The sequence below is a fragment of the Lethenteron reissneri genome, chromosome 40 (assembly GCF_015708825.2).
Source record: "Lethenteron reissneri isolate LAM-NWPU_2019-01 chromosome 40, ASM1570882v1, whole genome shotgun sequence".
NCBI lineage: Eukaryota > Metazoa > Chordata > Hyperoartia > Petromyzontiformes > Petromyzontidae > Lethenteron > Lethenteron reissneri.
The window spans coordinates 692,577-713,313 of record NC_083818.1 but is presented as its reverse complement, the minus strand read 5'-3'; the positions used below and the strand labels follow the sequence as shown (position 1 = coordinate 713,313).

The 20,737-nt window shown below is 48.6% G+C and overlaps 1 protein-coding gene across 3 annotated transcripts in view; it reads right to left on the bottom strand.

Annotated features, from left to right (window-relative positions):
- The window catches only part of LOC133352465 (chromodomain-helicase-DNA-binding protein 4-like), a 48,568-nt gene that overhangs the window by 11,168 nt on the left and 16,663 nt on the right, over positions 1 to 20,737 (bottom strand). For all 3 annotated transcript variants that reach the window (XM_061568119.1, XM_061568121.1, XM_061568120.1), the window contains 24 exons: positions 20,494 to 20,697; positions 19,757 to 19,971; positions 18,965 to 19,096; positions 17,923 to 18,034; positions 17,296 to 17,487; positions 16,278 to 16,478; positions 13,944 to 14,081; positions 13,679 to 13,800; positions 13,048 to 13,221; positions 12,117 to 12,258; positions 11,196 to 11,327; positions 10,404 to 10,521; positions 9,657 to 9,781; positions 8,915 to 9,007; positions 7,996 to 8,137; positions 7,456 to 7,631; positions 7,091 to 7,271; positions 6,117 to 6,203; positions 5,093 to 5,184; positions 4,341 to 4,474; positions 3,415 to 3,559; positions 2,757 to 2,889; positions 1,754 to 1,875; positions 1,057 to 1,252 (listed from right to left, as the gene is read on the bottom strand). In XM_061568119.1, the coding sequence (XP_061424103.1) occupies positions 1,057 to 1,252; positions 1,754 to 1,875; positions 2,757 to 2,889; positions 3,415 to 3,559; positions 4,341 to 4,474; positions 5,093 to 5,184; positions 6,117 to 6,203; positions 7,091 to 7,271; positions 7,456 to 7,631; positions 7,996 to 8,137; positions 8,915 to 9,007; positions 9,657 to 9,781; positions 10,404 to 10,521; positions 11,196 to 11,327; positions 12,117 to 12,258; positions 13,048 to 13,221; positions 13,679 to 13,800; positions 13,944 to 14,081; positions 16,278 to 16,478; positions 17,296 to 17,487; positions 17,923 to 18,034; positions 18,965 to 19,096; positions 19,757 to 19,971; positions 20,494 to 20,697 (3,508 nt within the window). The remainder of the gene's footprint in view (positions 1 to 1,056; positions 1,253 to 1,753; positions 1,876 to 2,756; positions 2,890 to 3,414; positions 3,560 to 4,340; positions 4,475 to 5,092; positions 5,185 to 6,116; positions 6,204 to 7,090; positions 7,272 to 7,455; positions 7,632 to 7,995; positions 8,138 to 8,914; positions 9,008 to 9,656; positions 9,782 to 10,403; positions 10,522 to 11,195; positions 11,328 to 12,116; positions 12,259 to 13,047; positions 13,222 to 13,678; positions 13,801 to 13,943; positions 14,082 to 16,277; positions 16,479 to 17,295; positions 17,488 to 17,922; positions 18,035 to 18,964; positions 19,097 to 19,756; positions 19,972 to 20,493; positions 20,698 to 20,737) is intronic.

Below are 20,737 nucleotides of genomic sequence, written 5' to 3'. Positions count from 1 at the left end.
TTGGCCAACTCTTGCATGGGTCTTCTTGGTAGTCTCTAAATGGGCAAGGCTAACACTGATGAACCTTAATCAAGGTAAATCCCATCACTGTGCTCCATGCAGCAATGTACCCATGGCGTCTTTCTTCTGTTGTCTCAAGGACTCTAACAGAATCTCTCATTGGGTAAAACTCACCGTTTTATTTTATGCCAATGCTTTTTTTTACAATTATTAATGTCAATGAAGCAGCAATGTTATATTTTACAGATTAACAAGCCAGCAAACTAAAGCAAAATAAACATCAGCTGGCACCATCATGGCAAGCAAAGTCAAGCATGCACACACGGGTGCAGACAAAGTTCAGAAATTAACAACGCCGTTGCTTCACGTTGGATGAGTGTTGCAAAACAAGAGTCCGCTGGGCAGTGCTTTTCAAAAAAAATAAACGCACGAGTGAGCAAGTGAAAATGAAAAATAAAAAGCAGGGACGTTGAAATCTAGGACCTCAGCAGTGTAAGTATACACGATGAACCCCTGAAATGGACACCTTGAGAACGAGTGCTGGAACTCATAAAAAGTCAGCAATGCAGGCTGTTTTATTCGTGATTTGCTTTCATTTCCTAACTTATACTTTATTTTTTCGGTAAAATCACGTAGATAGAAAATAAAAAAATAGATCACGACGTTTTGATCGCAACAACAAGCGGTCGTCTTCAGGTGTTTGTTGTTATAACTTACCTGACCCTACTGAACGTCTGTGGAAAAAAAGCCGCAGAGCTCATCGAATTCCTCCTCCAATATAAATAAATATTCCGATTCTGAGGTCGGCAACTGAGTGAAGCCCCTAAGCCAGTTGGATGCGATGAGACCTTGTAAGAGAGGTCCCTTGGAAGGACGTTTTTACTGTATTACAAGACGACGCATAGTCAGATAGCAGTGCTGAGCCTGAGAACTGTCCTTTGAGGTCAGGAGTCGACTTGGCAAAGGACCGTGGATTATCTGGTAGAAGGAAGCAATGGCGATAGGCGCTGGCTTTTCAGCTTCATGCCGTAGCCCGGCAACATCATGGGTTCTTACCGGGTGCCTCTGCCGGCTCCGTCTTTATCAACTCTTCCTCCTCCTCCTCTTTCTCCACGGTTGCTTCTACTGCTGCTGCAGCATCGGTGGTGTCAGTCTTCTCGCTCTTCTCCAGTTGCAAGGTCGTGGGGTCGGAGGGCTCGGCTGAAGGGGTCGGGGATGCCGAGGGGGTGGGCTCCTCTGTCGGCTTTGCTGCCTGCACAGGGTACGATGGAAGGCAACCGCAGAGAGAGAAGTGGTCAGAGTCACAACAATAAGTGGCTAGCAAGTTCATAATGGGTTGTGTTGGAGACACTTGAGCCAGCACTGCTGGCATAGCTATCGAGGGAGTGAGAAGGTGGTTCGACTGCATTGGCAACAAAGGGGCGGATAGTTCCAGTCACCAGGTGATTAAGGGGAGAGGGGGGCTGGGAGGGGTGTGAAATTGGACAGTGGGGGAGCCCCCCATTTCATTGCGTGCACCAGGGTCCACACACAACCATGCTACACCTCTGGCTACACCACTGGTCATCACCACTGGGAATCTCGGGATCAATCGCTGAATTTTGGCGTCTCTCCCTCTCTCTCTCTCATGGAGTTCGTAACGGGTTTGAGCCCCAGGCCTGGGTGTCTCTGCTCAAACGTGATTGAAGCCAACTCTTTTTATCCACTGGCATGCTCGAAGACATTTGGGAGATTGCAAGATCAGTGACAGTACCTCAGTCTCCATTGGCTCTTCCTTGCATGCCTCGGCTTCCGTGGGTTTCTCTGCGGGCGACGCTGTGTCAGTAGCAGGAGTGGCCGGCTCGCTCACAGCCTTGTCCACCGGAACCGGTGTGGCTGTGGTCACATCACATACATGGACACGTTTATTCCAGGTATATACATGTGTGTGTGTGGGCATGTATATACAGGACGACTCAACTTCAAACGAGTACCTAGTGTGGTGTGAAAAGATCAGTACCTAGGGAGACAAAGGCAGCCAGGTATGGTGCTGGCCACTCACCCCACACGTTTGAAGTGCTGGCCTTCTTAGGTGCCCACTAACAGCACTTGCCCCAACAATCTGTTACAGGCTAGATAGGGATCTTTGCCTTTTCCGTTTGTGCATTTGTATACAGGCTTCCCTCGCTTTATACAGGTTTGGTTTGTGCAATTTAGCGTACACGCGGGGTTAACCATATTTCTACCCAAGATTCCCAAGGGGATGCGGTTTGATTTCACTCATATGCAGCTATGCGGTCAGACGTTGGACAACATTGTGAGTGCACCGTTTGCTCTGATCGACAGGCAGCTGTCTTGTGCCGCTTTGCGCGCCCTTTAGTTGGAATGCATCGACCGCATAAGGCAAGCGAAACCTTTATAGATACGAGCGCGTGCCAGTGTACATGCGTCGCATACATCTCTGTGCATGCGTGTGCATGAACATGCAAGCATGCGTGAGTGGGAAGCGGGAGTATAGTGACTAGCACGCTGCGCTACCAACGCTTGAGCAACTCAGCAGGTTTATGAGTAGTGCCTGTTGAGTGTGCACGTGCGCTGCAATGCGTTTGGATGTCGGCACATGTGCGTGATGTAATGCACTGGGGGATCAGAGGGGGCTGGTGTGCGTGCGTGCGTTACTCAGCAGGTTTAGATGGCACCGGCGTGTTTGTGCACATCCATGCCACGTGCGTGCAGCCTTCTCACTGGGGTTTGTGGCACGTACGACCGGTACCCACCGGGTTTGGAGGGTGCCGGAGTACTGGCCTGACTGTCCACGGGCGAGGGTGCCACCTTCTTCACCTCCATGCCCTCGGGAGGCTTGTGCTCCGGCATGCTCCACTTGCCGTTCACACACTCGAATTCTTGCACCTTAGCCCACGACACGATGCGGGTTAGAACAAGTGACAATGTGGGAACTAAATACCTACAACACCCTGTGTGTGCTGGCAAGTGGCAAACATGAGCCCAAGTCATGTATTTTGGAGACATTGATTTTAGTAAGAAAAATTGTATATTCCATCAACTTCACCGTCATCGTCAACATCATCAATTGATCATTACTATAATATCGCCTCACCATGAAAATTGCCAAACACACTGGCTCTCATTGTCTCATCATCATCAGAATAATCATCATATTAATCATTCTAATCTTATCATCAGAATAATCATCATATTAATCATTCTAATCTCATCATCAGAATAATGATCATATTAATCATTCTAATCTTATCATCATCAGTCATTGTCTCATGAAGAATCTCTTCACCGCCATCACCATTATCGTTGTATCACCATCATCTTCATCTCATAACCATCACCACTTAATGACCGTCAATGACTACTGCCACCATCGTCGGGGGGGGGGGGGGGGGGGGGCGTGTGCGTTCCCACCTTCTTGCGAACGAGAGACATGACGCCGATGCGGGTGAGCACGTGCTGACGGGACAGCCCCTCGCGCGGGACGCCATCTGCAAACGTCTCCGCTCCGTCCGCACCCGGCTCACACAGGTGTCTCATGAACAGAGACACGTACGCCCTGGTGAGACACGGGGGGGGGGGTGGGGGCACACAGGGAGATAAGCATATTACACTGGTGTTTCATAACATGAGATGTACACTCTACAGATACGGGAGGGAAGGGAGACAAGCACGTTACTGGTATCTCAGTCAAAGACAACTGCCATGGAGACAAAAGAAAGACCAAGGAACGTCAGCTGGCACACAAACACAAATATATTGCAGTGGGGCATACATAGGTACCGTGAAGAGGAATGTACCTCCAATATTGGTGTCTGTGTACGTGCAAAAATCTGCACATGTGTCTATGTGCGTTTGTCATTGTGGGGATTCCAAGTGCAGCGGTTTGCATGCTGCGCTACAAGCTGCACCACCCGAGTTTTCTTACCGGCCAGGACTAACCCCAGTGGAGAATATGTCAACCAATTCTGGACCTCCCCAATGTTGGGCGTGCGTGGTTCTGACCACAATATCCCACCGCGTATCACGCGGTCCTTCAAAGGTGCTCGTTAACAGCACTTTCCCAAACAGACCATGTGAGCTACAAGTGGGATGCATGGCGCACTGCAGGCACGTGCAAGCTATGACCATAGTCACTTGTCCCGTGAAGCCTTTAAGAGCTAAGGTCGGCCCTCCTGCCCGCCCTCCATGATTCACGGAGTTAACGTTGCTCTGTGTCAAAACCAGGGTGACCACGTCCACTGCTGGAGACCGGGTCGAGGCTGGGCATGACACACTGTGGTGTGTGCAGCAACAAGTGTGTGCGTGAGCGTACACGTTACACCTGCGAGCTCGCATACCTGAACTCGCGCTCACTCTTTCCACGGAGGTCTCTCACAAGCCACTGGGAGCCGAACGCGTCCTGCGGAGGCATCCCATAGCGCATGATCGCGTTCAGGAACGCCTTGCGCTGCCGTGCGTTGAAGCCCAGCACCTGTGCAGTGGAGGGGGCGGGAAGGGGGGGACGAGCGGATCAACAAAACACCCAAGCCTCACAACTAACAACAACCATAAGAGTTTTTGTTTTATATTGGTTGCGAAAGCCTACGTGTTAAACTAACAACTCTGCCACTTACACAAGCTCCCCGTGTCTAACACTCATCCTCCCCCTAACACACGAGAAACAGTTCAGCTCCTCCCATGTTCTCACTCCCTCCACTCTATGCCAGGACTTGGGGACAATTATAGTGGACGCCACAGTGGCTAGGAGATGTTAACTACCTCGCCTGGTATACAGGAGGACGTGGGTTCGATCCCAACCCTGACGCCTGTATATTTGGAGTTTGCATGTTCTCCCTGTGGTTGCGTGGATTTTTCTCCGGCTCCTCCGGTTTTCCCTCCACATTGAGAAACATGCGTTTACAAGTATTTGGCGACTATAAATTTCTACATAAGCCACTTCGTTGAGCGATCATTTGTGGCCAGGTCACTTCTGAAAAAGAGCTACATAGCGCAGTGAGCCTTACCAGGTAAAATAAAAAATAGTCTAGTTATAATTACAAACAGTGTCACTGCAAATCATTATCCATTGCCCACGAACACCCCCTTGTACCTCAATGTTCCCTCCGACGCGGGCGAGTAGAGGGGGGAGCGGTTTGTCGCGCTCATTCTTCAGCTGGCGCTTGGATTGGCGTCGTCCGCCGCCTGCAAAAACCGAACGTGAAATATTTTACAAACGTGCGCCGCATGGGCAGCGCATACACACACACACGGGAGGATAAGGATAAACTGGTCCACGTCACAGGAACGTGGAGCTTTCCACAGCCGGCTCAGGACTGCCAATAAACGAGCAAGAGAGCAGAAGAATGAGATCATCTCACTTGGACAGGCAAATAAACAAGTGGACGAAAGTTGATTGGAGAGTTGATTAACATGTGAGAAATCGAAAAAGAGTGAATTAACAAATCACAAAACAGGCAAATTAAATTAAGCAAAGAAAAACAAGAGTAAACAGATAAAAAGGAAAGAGGATTAACAGATAAATTAATACTCTTTGGGTCTTTCGGTAAAGTCACGTAGATAGAAAAATAATAAAATAAAAAATCACGACATTTCCATCGCAACACAGGAGACATGGGTGGGGTGAGGATGAACGAGGAGATAGTGGGGCAATCATCTTTAATCGTCTTCACCTGAAGACGATTGCTTGCGATTGCTTGTGTTGCGATTGAAACGTCGTGATTTTTATTATTTTTCTATCTACGTGACTTTACCAAAAGACCCAAAGAGTATGAATTCCTCCAGTCACGAAAGCTTTCATTCAAGATAAATTAACTTAATGAGCCAGTTTAAATGAAAAAGTCATCTAACAAGTGAACCACAAGTGAATGAGCAATGAGCAAACTAAGGAAAGAGAATGCTTGTCAAACCTCAAATTAATGAGCGACTCATTTATTTGAGTGAGCTTTATAATGAAGGAATGCATGGAGAAAATGTACGAGATATTGAGTGAACATCAAACAATTTAACAAGTAGATAATCGAGAGCGATTGATTGAGCGAATAATCGAAAGAGCGAAAAAACTGATTCAGTGATTAAGCGAATGAGTGAGCCTTGCAACGAATGAGTGATCGGACCTTCTGGTCTCTCCTCGAAGTCTTCGTCCTCCTCCTCGGAGCCCACCGAGTAGTCTGACTGGTTGTCCGACAAATCGTCCCTCCAGTCTGAAACACGATAGACACACGGACACCTCAAGTCTCGTCCATCAGCCTGCGTCCCCTCGTATTCGTCTCCAACTAAGGGTCTCCCCCCCACCCGCCGTCTCCTCGTCATGTCTCAAAGACTACGTCCACCACGTGTGCAGGAGCTAGATGGATTGTTACATCGCTGGACCCATGGGAGATGGCGACGGCATGGGGAGGCCTTCATCCAGCAGTGGATTAATCATGTCTTACAATGATGTAGTCATGTCCACAAAACCTGTACACCCCCCTCCCCCCGTGTTTCCTGTGCTCAATGTCGCCATGCATCTCCATGTTCCCCACGTCTCCATTCCACGTCCGTCCGTAGTTTCTGCACAACATTGTAGTCACTCCTGCTCGTGTTTCCACCTCTCGTCCTCACCTACTTGTACCCATGTCTGTGCCTTCAAGGCCTCATCACGTACCACATTTATACAACTGGCGTGCTCGAACGTCTCTCCCCCCCACACCCTCATTGTCTCCATCACCATCGTGTCCCCCCCCCCCCCCGTCTTCTCGTGTTGCAGCGACTCGCCATGTCGGCCTTCAACTATCCGCATCTCCCCCGTTTCCTCTCAGACTTCCCTTAACCTTCTGTCCCTCCCTGTGCATTGCCATGTCGCTGGACCCATATATCCCCCCCGCCCCATGTCTCAGCGTCTCTTCACGTCCCCGTGTCTCCCCACTATCTCCTCGTTCATCCCCACCCCACCCGTGTCTCCCGTACACCCGGGGTCCTTCCCAAGCCACGTCATTTTATTTCTGTCTTGTGTGCATCCCTCTATTGCTCCATAACATCTCCTGTGCCTCCCTCCAAACTCGCCGTGTCTCTCCATGCGTTCCCGTGTCTCCTCGTGCGTACTCCATACCCGGGTCTTCCTGCGCCGCGTCGTTGTAGTTCACTTGCTTGCGAACGCGCTTGCCCTTGCCGAGGTTGCGCGCTAGGTCCTCCTGCTGCTGCTCATAATGGTGGCGCAACAGCTTCTCCCAGTAGTCGGGGTCCACCGTCTCCTCCTGCTTGATGATCTCCCGCTCCACCTCCTCCTCGGGCTGCACGGAGGGAGGAGCACAATTTATCATGAGTTCATAAATGTTGTAAATCTTGTATCGGCGCAATTCTTCAAGTGCAAGGATCCGGGCGTCACTTTGTGCAACCCTCGCCTCCTCGACAATGCACTGTGTTGTGCGTGTTGCACATGTACTCTGGGTACTCTGTATAGGCACACCCCCTCACCTCTTCCTCCTCCTTGACGATGTACTGCGCCACCTTGAATGAGCTTAGGTACTCGTTCATGCTCTGAATGTCTGGCTCCACCTCAGTGCTGTCCTGCTGGTCCCGGTCCAGCAGTTTCTCGATGGCCTTGTCGTCGTAGTGGATCACGCTCAGCTCGTCATTCTCCTTTATCTCACCTGCCAGCGGAAAGATACTTGTAAATATCGACATCACCATGAGGCACGTAGCCGATCCATAACAGAGTAATTAGAAATTACATTTTTTTTTTCATGCAATGTTATGCCAATGTCCCGCTGAGGCTAATGAACTGAACAGGACTGTATAAATGACGTGGGGGAACCCCCAATATTCCAAAGGACTATTCCACTGCCGCTGGCTTTTGAATATCTCCTTGAGTCCTCATGTCATGTGTCCCAGTACACCCCAAAGCATTTCCCCTGTGTACCCAGATGGCCCAATGTTCATCATCCCTGCATCCTTGTTGCCTACTGTCTCCATGCCTCCCCGCACATTTCTGAATGTGCCCACGTGTATCTCTACCTTCCACGTCATCCTTGAACAGCTCTTCTGTGCCGAACTTGAGGATATCATCCAGCTCCTGCTTGCTCATGGAACCGGTTTTGGTGGAGCCAAGACCAGGGCGCACCACCAGGTGAGTGAGCATCATCTTCTTCTTTGCCACCTGTGTGATTCAGGGCAGGAGGGTCAAGAGGTTGCTGCGTCCAAACATTTTGCTCAGCACTGTACACACCAATCCACTTCTAAGACTGAGTCAACCTAGGGGAGGGCCAGGACTGGTTCACAATTTTCCACCGATCTTAGCTGTGGCCAGGAATCAAACTCAGGTTGGCATGTTTATAGTTGAAGATACGAACCACTTCAATATCGCTCTTCATTATTCCAGCTGCCATTCACCACGAATAGACACTGACCTCACCATGGTAGTTGTACTCTGCTAGACACACTTTGAGGACACGTTAAGTATGCAGGCTGGCTGCTGGCAACTCATGAGACAAGACCCAGACGTTGAGGGTTAAATGAGACCACTGGCAGATGCACCACCTCTGCTGCCCACTGTGCCACCTGCTCATTACTAAGACAAAGATCCTCTGTGTAACCTTAACAGGCTGTTGGGGTAAGTGCTATTAGCAAGCACCTATGAAGGCCGGCACGGTACACGAGGGGGTGGATGGCCAGCACCATGCCTGACCACCTTTGTCTCCCTAGTGGCAATGTTTACACACTGCACCAGGTATTCATTTGAGGCCGAGTCGACCTAGGGGAGGCCCAGGACCAGTTCAATTAGTCGCCACCGACGCTGGTCGAGAGTGAGAATCGAACTCAGGTCGATGGATTTCGTAGCGCAGCACACGAGCCGCTATTGCTCTCTCCCCATTACCCATACACTCAAACGCGTTAACATTCACTCCCCGCCTGCAGTTGAATGCAGACATCTCACCTGTGTGATTCGCTCCTCCACACTGGCTCTGGTCACGAATCGGTAAATCATCACCTTGTTCGCCTGCCCGATTCGATGGGCTCTGCTGAAGGCCTGGCACACAACAACAATAACAAAGTTAAGGGTGCCCAGGTCTCACTTTCGAAAAGAGACTTTGTTATTAAGCTTCACATTCTTGTGTTGTCTGCCGTGTATTGAATCGCGTGTTTTGTTTCGGTTTACGCTGCTTTATCTCCTTGTCCTGCGTGTCTCGTGTCATGTTACCATGTGATTCGGGTTTCCTCAGTAAAGCTTCAGTCTTAAAAGGCTTTTATAAGGAAGGTCCTGGCAGGTTTTCCCAGTGGCGGGGGCAACAAATGCCACGCGCGCGGCCCGAATCGCATAACTGCCACTGCCACTTCTGCAGATGGTGGAGGGACATGCACTGCGAGGTTGGCATGAAGATCTGTGTAATCCCAATTTGCAAGTAATTTCTCAGCAGTGCGATGTTTGTGTAATACCAGTTCCACTGTACGTTTTTAGCTATGGGATGAAATCAGAGAGCCCGAAGGAAACCCATGCAGAATGGGGAAAATATACAAAGTCAGGAATCAAACCCAGGCCCTTCCGACTGCGAGGCACGAGTGTTAGCACCATGCCATCCTTCCGCCCCCTCTGCAGTTCCGTGTGTTGATTCAGATCAAGCCCCCCCCGTGCGTCTCAAATAGTAGAGTTCCCCCCCCCCGTGTGCCATGTCGGGCACCTGGATGTCGTTGTGGGGGTTCCAGTCAGAGTCGTAGATGATGACCGTGTCGGCCGTCGCCAGGTTGATGCCCAAGCCTCCCGCTCGCGTCGACAGCAGGAAGCAGAACTGCTGAGCCCCGGGAGCTAACGCAGGCGACACAAGTGGCAGATCAGCACCATTAGACATCAAAAAAACTATTTTATTTACCAAGGTAAAGCGCACTAAGCTCTGGGCTCAAGTGGCTTATCACGTGGAAATTTATAGCAGTAGCCAAATACTCTCATCCTTTTTTATCTAAATGTGGAGGAAAAAACCAGAGGACCCGGGAGAAACATCCTAATGACCATGGGGAGAACATGCAAACTCCAAATATGCAGACGTCAAGTTTGGGATCTAAATCACGACCTCCTGTATACCAGGTGAGGGAGATAACATCTCACCACCAACAAAGCGGCCCTGACACTGCACTCTCAATGACAATGGGCCAGTTCTGACATTAAGAATCATCAGGAACATGACAACACCGATGGTATCTATTACAGAAATGGTGATGATGTTAGTTATGTTGGAAACTGTAGTGATGTCGGTGAAGGTGATGTTATTATGTTGGTGGTGGTGTTGTTATTGCTGGAGATGATGGTCATGTTGGTGATTATACACAACCTTATCGATCCTGCCAAAAGCTCCTTGTGATATTAGTTATGTTGGTGATGATGGGGTGATGTTGGTGGAGACTATGGTGATGGCGATAGTGAAGGTACCCACCATTGAATCGGTCGATGGCGTCTTGCCGGAGGCTGCCAGTGATGCCTCCATCAATCCTCTCGTATTTAAAGCCCTCGTTGTCCAGGAAGTCTTCCAGCAGATCCAGCATCTTGGTCATCTGTGTGGCGAGAGGGGACGAGGGAGATGGACATGAGTAGATGGACACGTAAACGCAAAAACAGAAGGATCACAAAACGAGTTTGTGGATGATACACGCACACATGCAAGTGGATAAAATGGTGACCAGCATGACAAAATAAGAGACAAGTGGGTGAGGAGAAATGAAGTGATAGCCAGATGGATAAGTGGATAGATAAACAGACTTAAGTTTCGATTTAAAGCTTTCGTGACTGCAGGGATTCATCTTCTTGGTTCTTTCGGTAAAGTCACGTAGAAGGGAAGTAATAAAATAATAAAAATAAAACATAATAAACCACTTCCCTTCTACGTGACTTTACCGAAAGAACCAAGAAGACTTAAGTTTGATTGAACAGACAAAAGGAGGAGCATAGTCAGAGGAACATGGAGTGGCTATGGCTGGTGGTGACTGTAATACCTCGTAGTGACCGACAGTGACTTGTAGTGGTGGATAGCTGTGAGATTGTGGGTGGAAATGACTCATAACTGCAATTGACTGGTGACTGGTGGTGGCCGGCGATTACTGATGACTGGAGATGATTGACAGCAGGCCGACAGAAGGCGGGCATGGCAATGAACCTGGGAGAAGATGGGCACAGTGCCTCCGTAAATAAGACAGGACGCGGCTCAAAGTAGAGATGAGCGGCAATTGACCTGGGAAAAGATGAGCACTCTGTGGCCCTGATTTTTTAGTTTGCGCAGCATCGTCTGCAGCAGCATGAGCTTGCCAGCGGCGCGCACCAGCGATGTTCCGTCATAGACGCCGTTCGGCAGCTTCGGTGCCTCCTGCACGTGGGGGATGGCGAGACAGCACACGGCACGATTAGCAGAGCACATACGCGTGCGTCATCTCAGCCTTGACACTCCGACCCGGTGTGCCTTAGTTTGGGTCTGCGAGTCTTCAACATTGACAAAGGAGTCCGAGAATCCTCAACGGTGTCTGATTTTGGTTTTCAGCATTTTAAATCGGTGTTTAGGTGTTCACAATTAAAAACTGAGAATGTTAAAATGCATGATTTGGGGTGTGAGTTTCATGCATTTCCACGGAACCCCATAACCCAACATATGTGTTTACGTGGGAGTGTGTGCACGTGTGCATTTTGCTCCACGAAGCAGCTTTTGGCAAGCCATCAGCTTTTGGCAAGCCATCGTACAAACACGGTCACAAACTGCATCGCGCTTTCAGATGCGCTTCTGCGACTGTCTGGAACGCTCTTCCTTCTGATATTAGGAAGCCACTGGAGGTATGCACTTTACATCTAGATTAAAAATAATTTCTTTAGAACTACTTGTGTTTAGTTTGTTGTCCCTGCCCCACAAATCCGATGAGCATGATTGGCTACATACGGTGCGAAAACAGTTATACATACAGAACGCCTTTATGAGTGTGCCTCGCATAGCCCAAATCATTGTGAGGTCACCTCCACTTAAGTGGTTGAATGGCAGACGTTATGGTTACATGGGTATATCTGTGTGCGAGTGCGTGTATGTGTCGTGTGAACTGGCACATGCATCCGTACGTATTTACACGTGCACATGTGCATGTAGGGAAGAGCGAATCAACGAGGTGGTTACCATGGCTGCGACCGGGAAGAGGTAGGGGTGGTTGCAGCACTTCTTCAAGTCCATCATGATGTTGATGAGCGACACCTGGTTGCCACCACCCTTGGACTTCAGTGCCTCGAAGTTGCGCGTGAGAATGAATTTGTAGTATTTCCTGAGATTGCACCATAGCGTAACACACACATACATAAGGGACTCCGTTTCGTCTCACCGACACCTGTGTTCTACCGCCACACTGCAGGTCATTACACTCACTCAATCACCACACGCTGCACCTTCGATTAGCACACTTGGTTGCGTACGGTGCAAAAGAAGTTCAAAATATATACACTGCAAGTCACAACATGCCTCTTACTGTTTCACCCCACCCACTGTTCGAATTTGGAAATCACTCCCATCATATATCTTGCCAAACTCTTACACAACAACCTGGCTCAATTCAGGACACGTGATAACTCTTATCCAGTACAACTTTGATCATGCCGTTTGTTGCTGGATGATTAATGTTTTGGGCCCGTGCTCAGCAACTTTGTTCAAGGAAAAGAAAAGTAACTCTGGAAAATATTGTAAAAGCTTTGCAAAAAGTGTTGTTGTAGAGCGTGCCAATCAAACTTACCGGTATATGTTTTAATTCTCTAGAATTCGCCCAAATTGAAATGACAAGCCAAATTATATTTGACAGTAATATTTGGTGCGCATTAAGTTAATGGTGACCGTCAGAGATACATTCAGTGCCATTGAGGTCAGGGGTTTGGAACCTACAAGCCCACTATGAGATAGAGCCACAAGAGACTTATCACATCCAAATGGCCTGATGGGACTCAAAGTCCAATGTCAAGAGTAACCCAGGTCTGTAATTGCGAGTGTCATAGCCGCACGAATCGGGTACTAGAGGGGGGAGCATTTTCGATAGCGGAAACCCTCCGGTGCCGTCGACGCTCACTTCTGCATGGGGCTGAGCTCGACGCGCACGATGAGCTCCGTCTTGGAGGGCATGTTCTTGAAGACGTCGGCCTTGAGACGCCGCAGCATGTGGGGCCCCAGGAGGTCGTGCAGCTTCTTAATCTGATCCTCCTTGGAGATGTCAGCAAACTCCTCCAGGAAGCCCTCCAGGTTGCTGCACGAAACGACGGCACGTACAGTTTACAAACACGTTTCGTTTCGGACAGTTACACGGAATGGGCTCAAATGATGGATCATAGAATAAATTTGTTACGATTGATACGAATTCGATGGGTACTCCACAGTTAAATTGATCGGCAGGTCGCCAGCGTGGTGAAGTAGCCCACGCGACCCACATGACATGGAGAGGCCCTTATCCAGCAGTGGATTTAACCAATGGGGAGTACACGCACGTGTTCACCGTTAGGCTAACGGAACAAGCTAGTTCTAGGTAGAAATTCAAGGCTTGACGATGATGTGTTTTCAGTGTGCCAGTGCACAGAACGAAGACAGCTTCACCAAGGCTACTCATTGCTCTCAGCGTCAGACACTTTCCCATCGCTGCTCCAATTTACTTAAGATTTGGCAAAAAGAGGGGCAAGACGAGGACCGATACGAGGACCGACACGTACTTGAATCGGTCGGATGTGAGGAAGTTGAGGAGGTGGAACAGTTCCTCGAGGTTGTTCTGCAGAGGTGTCCCTGTGAGTAGGAGCTTCGTGTCGATCTTATAGCCATTGAGGATTCTGAAAAACTGAAATGGCACAAGAGAAGGGGAATGAGGACACAGGCAGGCAGATGGGTGTGATTGGTTGAATAAGAGATTTGAGTGCTTGGGCAAGCAAGTGGGTAATTGGTTGAGCAAGTGGATGAGAGTGAGTAGGTGAGCTAGTTCACCTTGGACTGGTTGTTCTTGAGCCTGTGGGCCTCATCAACCACAAGGCAGGCCCAGTCGATGGAGCCCAGCACAGCCTGGTCGATGGTGATCAGCTCATACGATGTGAGCAGTACGTGGAACTTCACCATTGCGTCCTTCTGCTCTCCACCACGACCACAACAACAACCACAACAACCATATCACAACAACCATACCACCACAATGTCATCCCCACCACAACATGCACCATCACCGTTACAATCGGAACACCACAACCCAACAACGAAACGGGCAATGAACAGCAACACCACAACAATAAACAAATCAGAACATGGCAGTAACAAGAAAACTTGCAAACATGATTGCGAAAACAATATCCTCGTAACACTAAGAACATGTAACAATGACACATTACATTGCCAACAATATATTACCAGGAAAAAAACACTAGCAGACAACACAATGGGATGTGATGACAAAGTAATCCGACCATCAAGACAATGCAAAGGATAACAAAAACGACACCACAATGAGAATAGACAATAATGATCAACAAATCAACGAGCAACAAAATTAATACATACAACACACAATAGCTACACAAACGACGTGAGCAAAAGTACACACAGAATATAAACGCGACACTGACAATGCAAAGACTTAAGAAACCTCCGTGTCATGCACCACAAAGTTTTACGTGAAGTTGTGATAACTTGTGGCAACACAACCCTTACGATGGTGGATTTTAGTAAAAAAACCTCAAGAGCACGGAAATGGGGATGTCGATAACATTAACTTCGCTGTGGGACCAAAAAAAGTTAACATATTTGTATCTGAAAACTACTTTTCATGAGTCCCGCACGCAACGAGAAGGTTGTTGGGGCAACATGTGCGGGATCTTTGAGTATTCTCTTCTCGTGTGCGTGGGTTTTTTTCCCCGGGCTCTCCCATTCCCTCCCTTAAGAAACGAACAACTCAACCAGCACTTGACAAACTTCCCAAACAGCATCCTCCTGAAAAGGACTCTTTCAAATCATTGAGGAAGTTTCTGGAAAAACAGCAAAACTGAAATCATCCCCAATACTGTCAAAAGGTTAAGTGATGAAGACAAATAAAGCCACAATAGTTGACCAGGAGACTAAGGAGATTCATAATGGCCATGTCAGTCAGACACTGAGCCAGCACCAGCTGAGACGCTGCGCTTTCAACCTCCTACGATTAAACTGGGCTCTCCGAAGTGTGGCGATTTTATGGTCTCTGTTGGCTGCAGGGTACACACGATCCAACTACACACAGAAGCGATACGACTCGAAAGAAACCGTTCCTCCCTCGCATGGTTCGACGCGCAAGCCCCGAGTGCAAGAGTCGATTCTCATCGAGGAATGAATCCAGTCTTTGCTTGAAGGCCAAAAGCCTTTTAGGCAAACCCAGTGTGTCAATGACTAATTCTGCTAAGCTGCCAATAGACTACAGTGAAACCTTGGATTGTGAGCATAATTCGTTCCAGAAACGTGTTTGTAATCCAAAGCACTCGTATATCAAAGCGAATTTCCCCATAAGAAATAATGGAAACTCAGATGATTCGTTCCACAACCCAAAAATACTGTATTCATATAAAAATTATTAATAAAAAATACCTTTTTAGATTTTTATTATTTAAATTTAATATGAAGTAATCCAATTTATTAATTAAATTTAATCGTGGCTAATGTGAGAGAGACGAGAGAGAGGAGAGGAGGGGTATTGTGGAGGACGACTTTCACTTGCAGTACAGTTACTAAAGAACAGTCACTCCACTTGGACACAAAATAAATAAAATGCTTTACGCACACACACGTGGTCACAACACTATAGTAAACAGTATACGCTCGCACGAATGTTGACTATACGAGTGAGGCACGCCGACTGAGACCGAGCATGGGAGACGATTACCCACAATCCCGCAGCGAGAGAGAGAAGAACCATTGGCTCAGTTGTGATCAAGTGACGCTCTGCAGACAAAGCGTATACTGTACATACACTACAGTACTCGTTTTGCAACCTACACAGGCTGCCAGGACCACAGCAGTGTTAGCGAGCACCAATTAAGGCCGAAATAGCGGACATGATGTGGCCGACACCAGACCCACATGCCATTATTTCCGCCGTGCTGATGTATGCACACAACACAAGCTACTAATTTATAGCCAAGTCGACCTAGGGGAGGCCCAGTACCTGTAGAGAAAATCGCTACAAATGTTGGCAGTAAACGGGAACCACAGGGCACGAGGTTCGTACAGCAGCGCGTTATAACCACAACACTAACGCTCCCCACACATACACAATCGTACACGGGCGGGCGGGCACGCACTCACCCTCATCTTGGAGGCCTTCTTGCCACCGCGAATGGCGCTGTCGTCAAACGAGAACTCATTCTCGCGGATGACGGCGCGGCTGTCCTTGTCGCCCGTGTACGTCACCACGTAGAAGTCAGGCGCCCACATCTCAAACTCACGCTCCCAGTTGATGATGGTGGAGAGCGGCGCGCTGACCAGGTACGGGCCCTTTGAGTGGCCCTGCAGAGATAGACACCGGCATGGTCAACGCAATGTTTTCCTAGCACCCTCCTTTTCTTACCAGTGATGTAAGAGTGGTCCCTGCTATGTGTAAAACTAATTAAGACACCTCAAGATCATTTCTTGGCACTGGGATGTTTTGGCTAAAACCAGTTGCATTGGGCGCCACGGTGGCGAGATGTTTACCACCTCGCCTGGTATACAGATCGTGGGTTCGCTCCCGACCCTGATGCCTGCTGTATATTTGGAGTTTGCGTGTTCTCACCGTAGATTTTTCTCCGGGTCCTCCGGTTTGTCCCTCCACGTTTAGAAACATGTGTTCAAGAGCATTTGGCTGCTATAAATTCCCAGATGATAAGCCACTAACTTGTGATCAGGTTGCTTATGAAAAAGAGCTGTAAAGCTCAGTGGGCCTTTCTTACCTGGTAAAATAAAAAAATTAGTTTGAATGTGCTGGCTTTTTTTTGCCTTGGGAGGAAACCGGAGAACACGAAAACCCATGCAGAACAGTGAGAACCCAAACTTAAAACAGAAAAGTGTCCAAGTCAGAAATCGAAACAAGGCCCTCCTTGCTGCGAGGCTCAAGTGTTACCATTGCCCCAGCCCGTCACCAACAAGATCCGTGATGTACGTATAACTTTTTTGAGAGGGCTAACACATCTTTACCGTAAATCTCACCTCACACAGGCGATGTGGCGACATGGCCATGACCTAGGCGGCTGTCGTTGTCATGCTGAAGCATGTGAATGAACGTGTGTTATGGGCAATTGTGTACGAAGCACAACCGCCGACGACTCCACGTCACGGCGACTCCCACCTCTTTGTAGAGCGAGTAGAGGAAGACTATAGTCTGCACAGTCTTGCCGAGCCCCATCTCATCCGCAAGGATTGTGTGAGTGCCCTGGGCCCAGGAAAAGCGCAGCCAGTTGAGCCCCTCCAGCTGGTAGGGGTGCAGCTGCCCTCCCGTCACCTCCACATAGTCGGGCTGCTTCTCAAACTTGATCGTCGGCTGTGAGGAATGGAGAGGGAGGGTGGCGGTAGTGAGCAAAGACAAGAGGCAATTATCTTGTTCGTATAGCCATACGGACAGTTCAGACAAGCACTAACACGTTAACACACTAACACTCAAACGAATGCAGACGCACAGGGACACACATTACGCACAAACATGAACACACAAGGCAAGGCAGGCACGTGAAACAAACAAAAAGACGCTCACACAGACTAACACACCTGACACGGCATTAAAACACACTGCACTAAGAAACCCCTGTAGTCTTTTAACACAGAGCGCTCATTGGGGGAAAGTGCCATTAGCTAAAGGTGCTCGCTACGGCTGTAGTAACTCTCCACCTTGGCTACTAGTGACGTGATACCTGCTGCAATCTACCAGCAGCTCGGGTAAATTTCCATGAGAGCCCCTGGCTGTGTACTGGAAACTTACATCAACGATAGGGGTGTCTGGAGGTTTTGGAGACTTGTTGCTCTCCTTCAGCAACTTCTTGGTCTTCTTGAGCTTCTTGGGACACTTGCCCGGCTCGCCCATCATCATCTCTCTGCACGACAAAATCACGCATAAAAAAGGTGGAAGTTAAAATCACGCACATGCACGGACACTAACACTTCACAAAGAACGTGCGTTTTGTCCTCAGAAGTATTTAATTAACGAAAACAATGCAAGTTCCAGAGATGGGTTAAGGAATTAAGAAACAAGGAAAGGTCGAGGGTAACTGATGCGGTTGTTGTCAACTCAAAGGAAATAAAGCGTAAAATGGGGAAGGAAGGGGTCATGAGAAGTCATGAGTGACAAACAGACTACGGAGTTGGAGATCGAGAGGAGGTGAAAAAATGGTAGCAGCCAAAGTTTGTAGGCAACTTCTAGAGAGGAGCAACTGGGGAAAAAAGAGGAATCTGAATAGGGCAGGCCTTCGCCCAGGAGTGGGAAGTTTACAGGCTGACGGTAACAACGATAACGTTACCTTATGCGCCACGCAAGCTATGAATGCAATTATGTCACAAGGTGCGTGACGTCGCAAGATGACACCACGCATTATGACATCTTCACAATCACGGAAAATGGATATAAAGATTCAACTAAAAACGTAACTATTTGTATTCATCAGATAAAGCCCACGAAGCTATTAGCTCTTTCAGAAGTAACCTGGCCACAAATTATAGCTCAACAAAGCAGCTTATCAAGTGAAAATTTATAGCAGCTTTCTAATTGAAACGCATGCTTCTAAATGTGGAGGGGAAAACCAGAAGAACCGGAGAAAAAGCCACACGACCACAGGGAGAATATGCAAACTCGAAATATACAACAGGCGTCAAGGGACTGGATCGAACCCAAACCCTCCTGCATACCAAGCAGAGATATGTCGCCGGCGCAAGACGAGACAATGTTGGGGAGACAAAAGACGTGGAACGGCAACAGAAACTCGAGTAATAACGATGATCACCCACACGCGGGTGAGAGCCCTCCGCACCTGTGCGTCCAGTAGGAGGTGCGATGGAGATCATAATCGAGGATGTCCAAGTCATCGCTCTCCCAGGTTGACTGGTCATACAGAAGGTCACGCCACTTGATCAGGTAGCTGATGTTGCCCTTCTTGTCGATACTGAATGGAAGGTGAAAACGGTAGGGGTTGATAAAAAACACACATTTGAACCTTTACACTTTAACAAATAAACAATAATTGCGCTGCAGTAGCTTAAAGTGTGTTCCTGCAATTTAGACGCAAACATCAACTTTGGGGCAGCCTGCAAAATGTGCCAAGCCACACATCACCGGTGGCTTGTGTTGTGTTTTTCTGTACCTCCGTGACTGCAAAGAATACTCATTTAAAAATTTACAAAAGTCTCAGGTGCTCTTTTGCGACCCACCAAAAACGGCATTGTACCGGTAGAGCACAGTTTAAAACACAGTTTTCAAAAAGACCCAAAATTCACAGTCAACCACTGACAGGCAGGAAAGGCAGCCAGAATGGGTGCCGATTGCCCAAGCTCTGTGGCCCTATATTGGGATGTTTGGCCAACTCCCATTGAGGAGTATTTATTTACGCTGGGAGGAAACCAGAGTCCCAGGAGAAATCCCAAACGTGCGAGAGGAGGGTTACACTCAATCCCCACAAAGATAAGCCCACTTTCTGTATTGCATCCATACCAGGCCAGGAAATGGCATCTGCACAGCCCAGCACATTTAAACAGCTAAAATGTGCGCGTAACCACCAACATGCACCTCCACAGTGCTCCATTACGGACGCGTGCACAGTCATCACCTGTGATTTATGATGCGGTGGATGATGAGCCACTCGGGCTTGATGCCAAAGCGGTAGAACCTCTCCTCCATCTCGGCGAACTTGGGGTCTTTGCTCTTGCGCCGCCGCTCCACCTTCCCTTCTTCTTCGCCCGAGCCATAGTCAAATGCCGGAGGGTCGTCCATGTCGGTTTTGCGCTGGTACGTGCGGTACATCACCGGGTGGTAGATCTCCAACTGTGGCACGGGGGTGCGGGTTTGTTTGAGAGTGTTGGACAGACGGGTCATTAAGCACAGACGGACGAAAGATCAACAGACAAAAACGGATGGAAGACAGGGAGACGAAAGTAAAAAGGGATTGACGGACAGTGGTAACCAAAATATAGAAAGACACAGACAGCAATAAGCAAATGGAAAGATTGGATGTAACAAGGTAAAAGGACAGAAGGATGGGCGAGTAAACAAGCAGACATATGTGAGCAAACAGAGAAATGAACGGACCGAAATACCAACAGACAGATAAACAGAGGGATGGGTCAGAGGTAAATACATGTGTACAGATGGACAGAGATAAACAAACGAAAAGGCATCACAGACTAGATAAAGAGAAACTAACAGAATGATAAACAGATAAAGGGATCGACAAAAACATAACCAGACATACAGCAGAATGAGCTAACAAATGGACAAATGTAAAACAAACAGATGGACAGAAACAAATGGACAGAATGCTGGGGGACGACAAGGCTGGCCTCACACCTGCAGCTCTGTGATCCAGCAGCAGTGCCAGTAGGAGAGATTGCTCCACTTCACGAAGAACTCGCGCTCCGGTCTCCCCTCCAGCGGCTTGGGGTCTGGCGCGTCCGGAGGGGCATCCGCTGGTCTCGCCACGGGTGTTGAAGGGGGGGCCACCCCCCACTTCCAGTGCAAGATTTTCTGAACCTTTCCCTCCACTGGGGGGCACTGTAATGGTGGGCAGGAGTGTGGGAGAGCACAGGGGAAG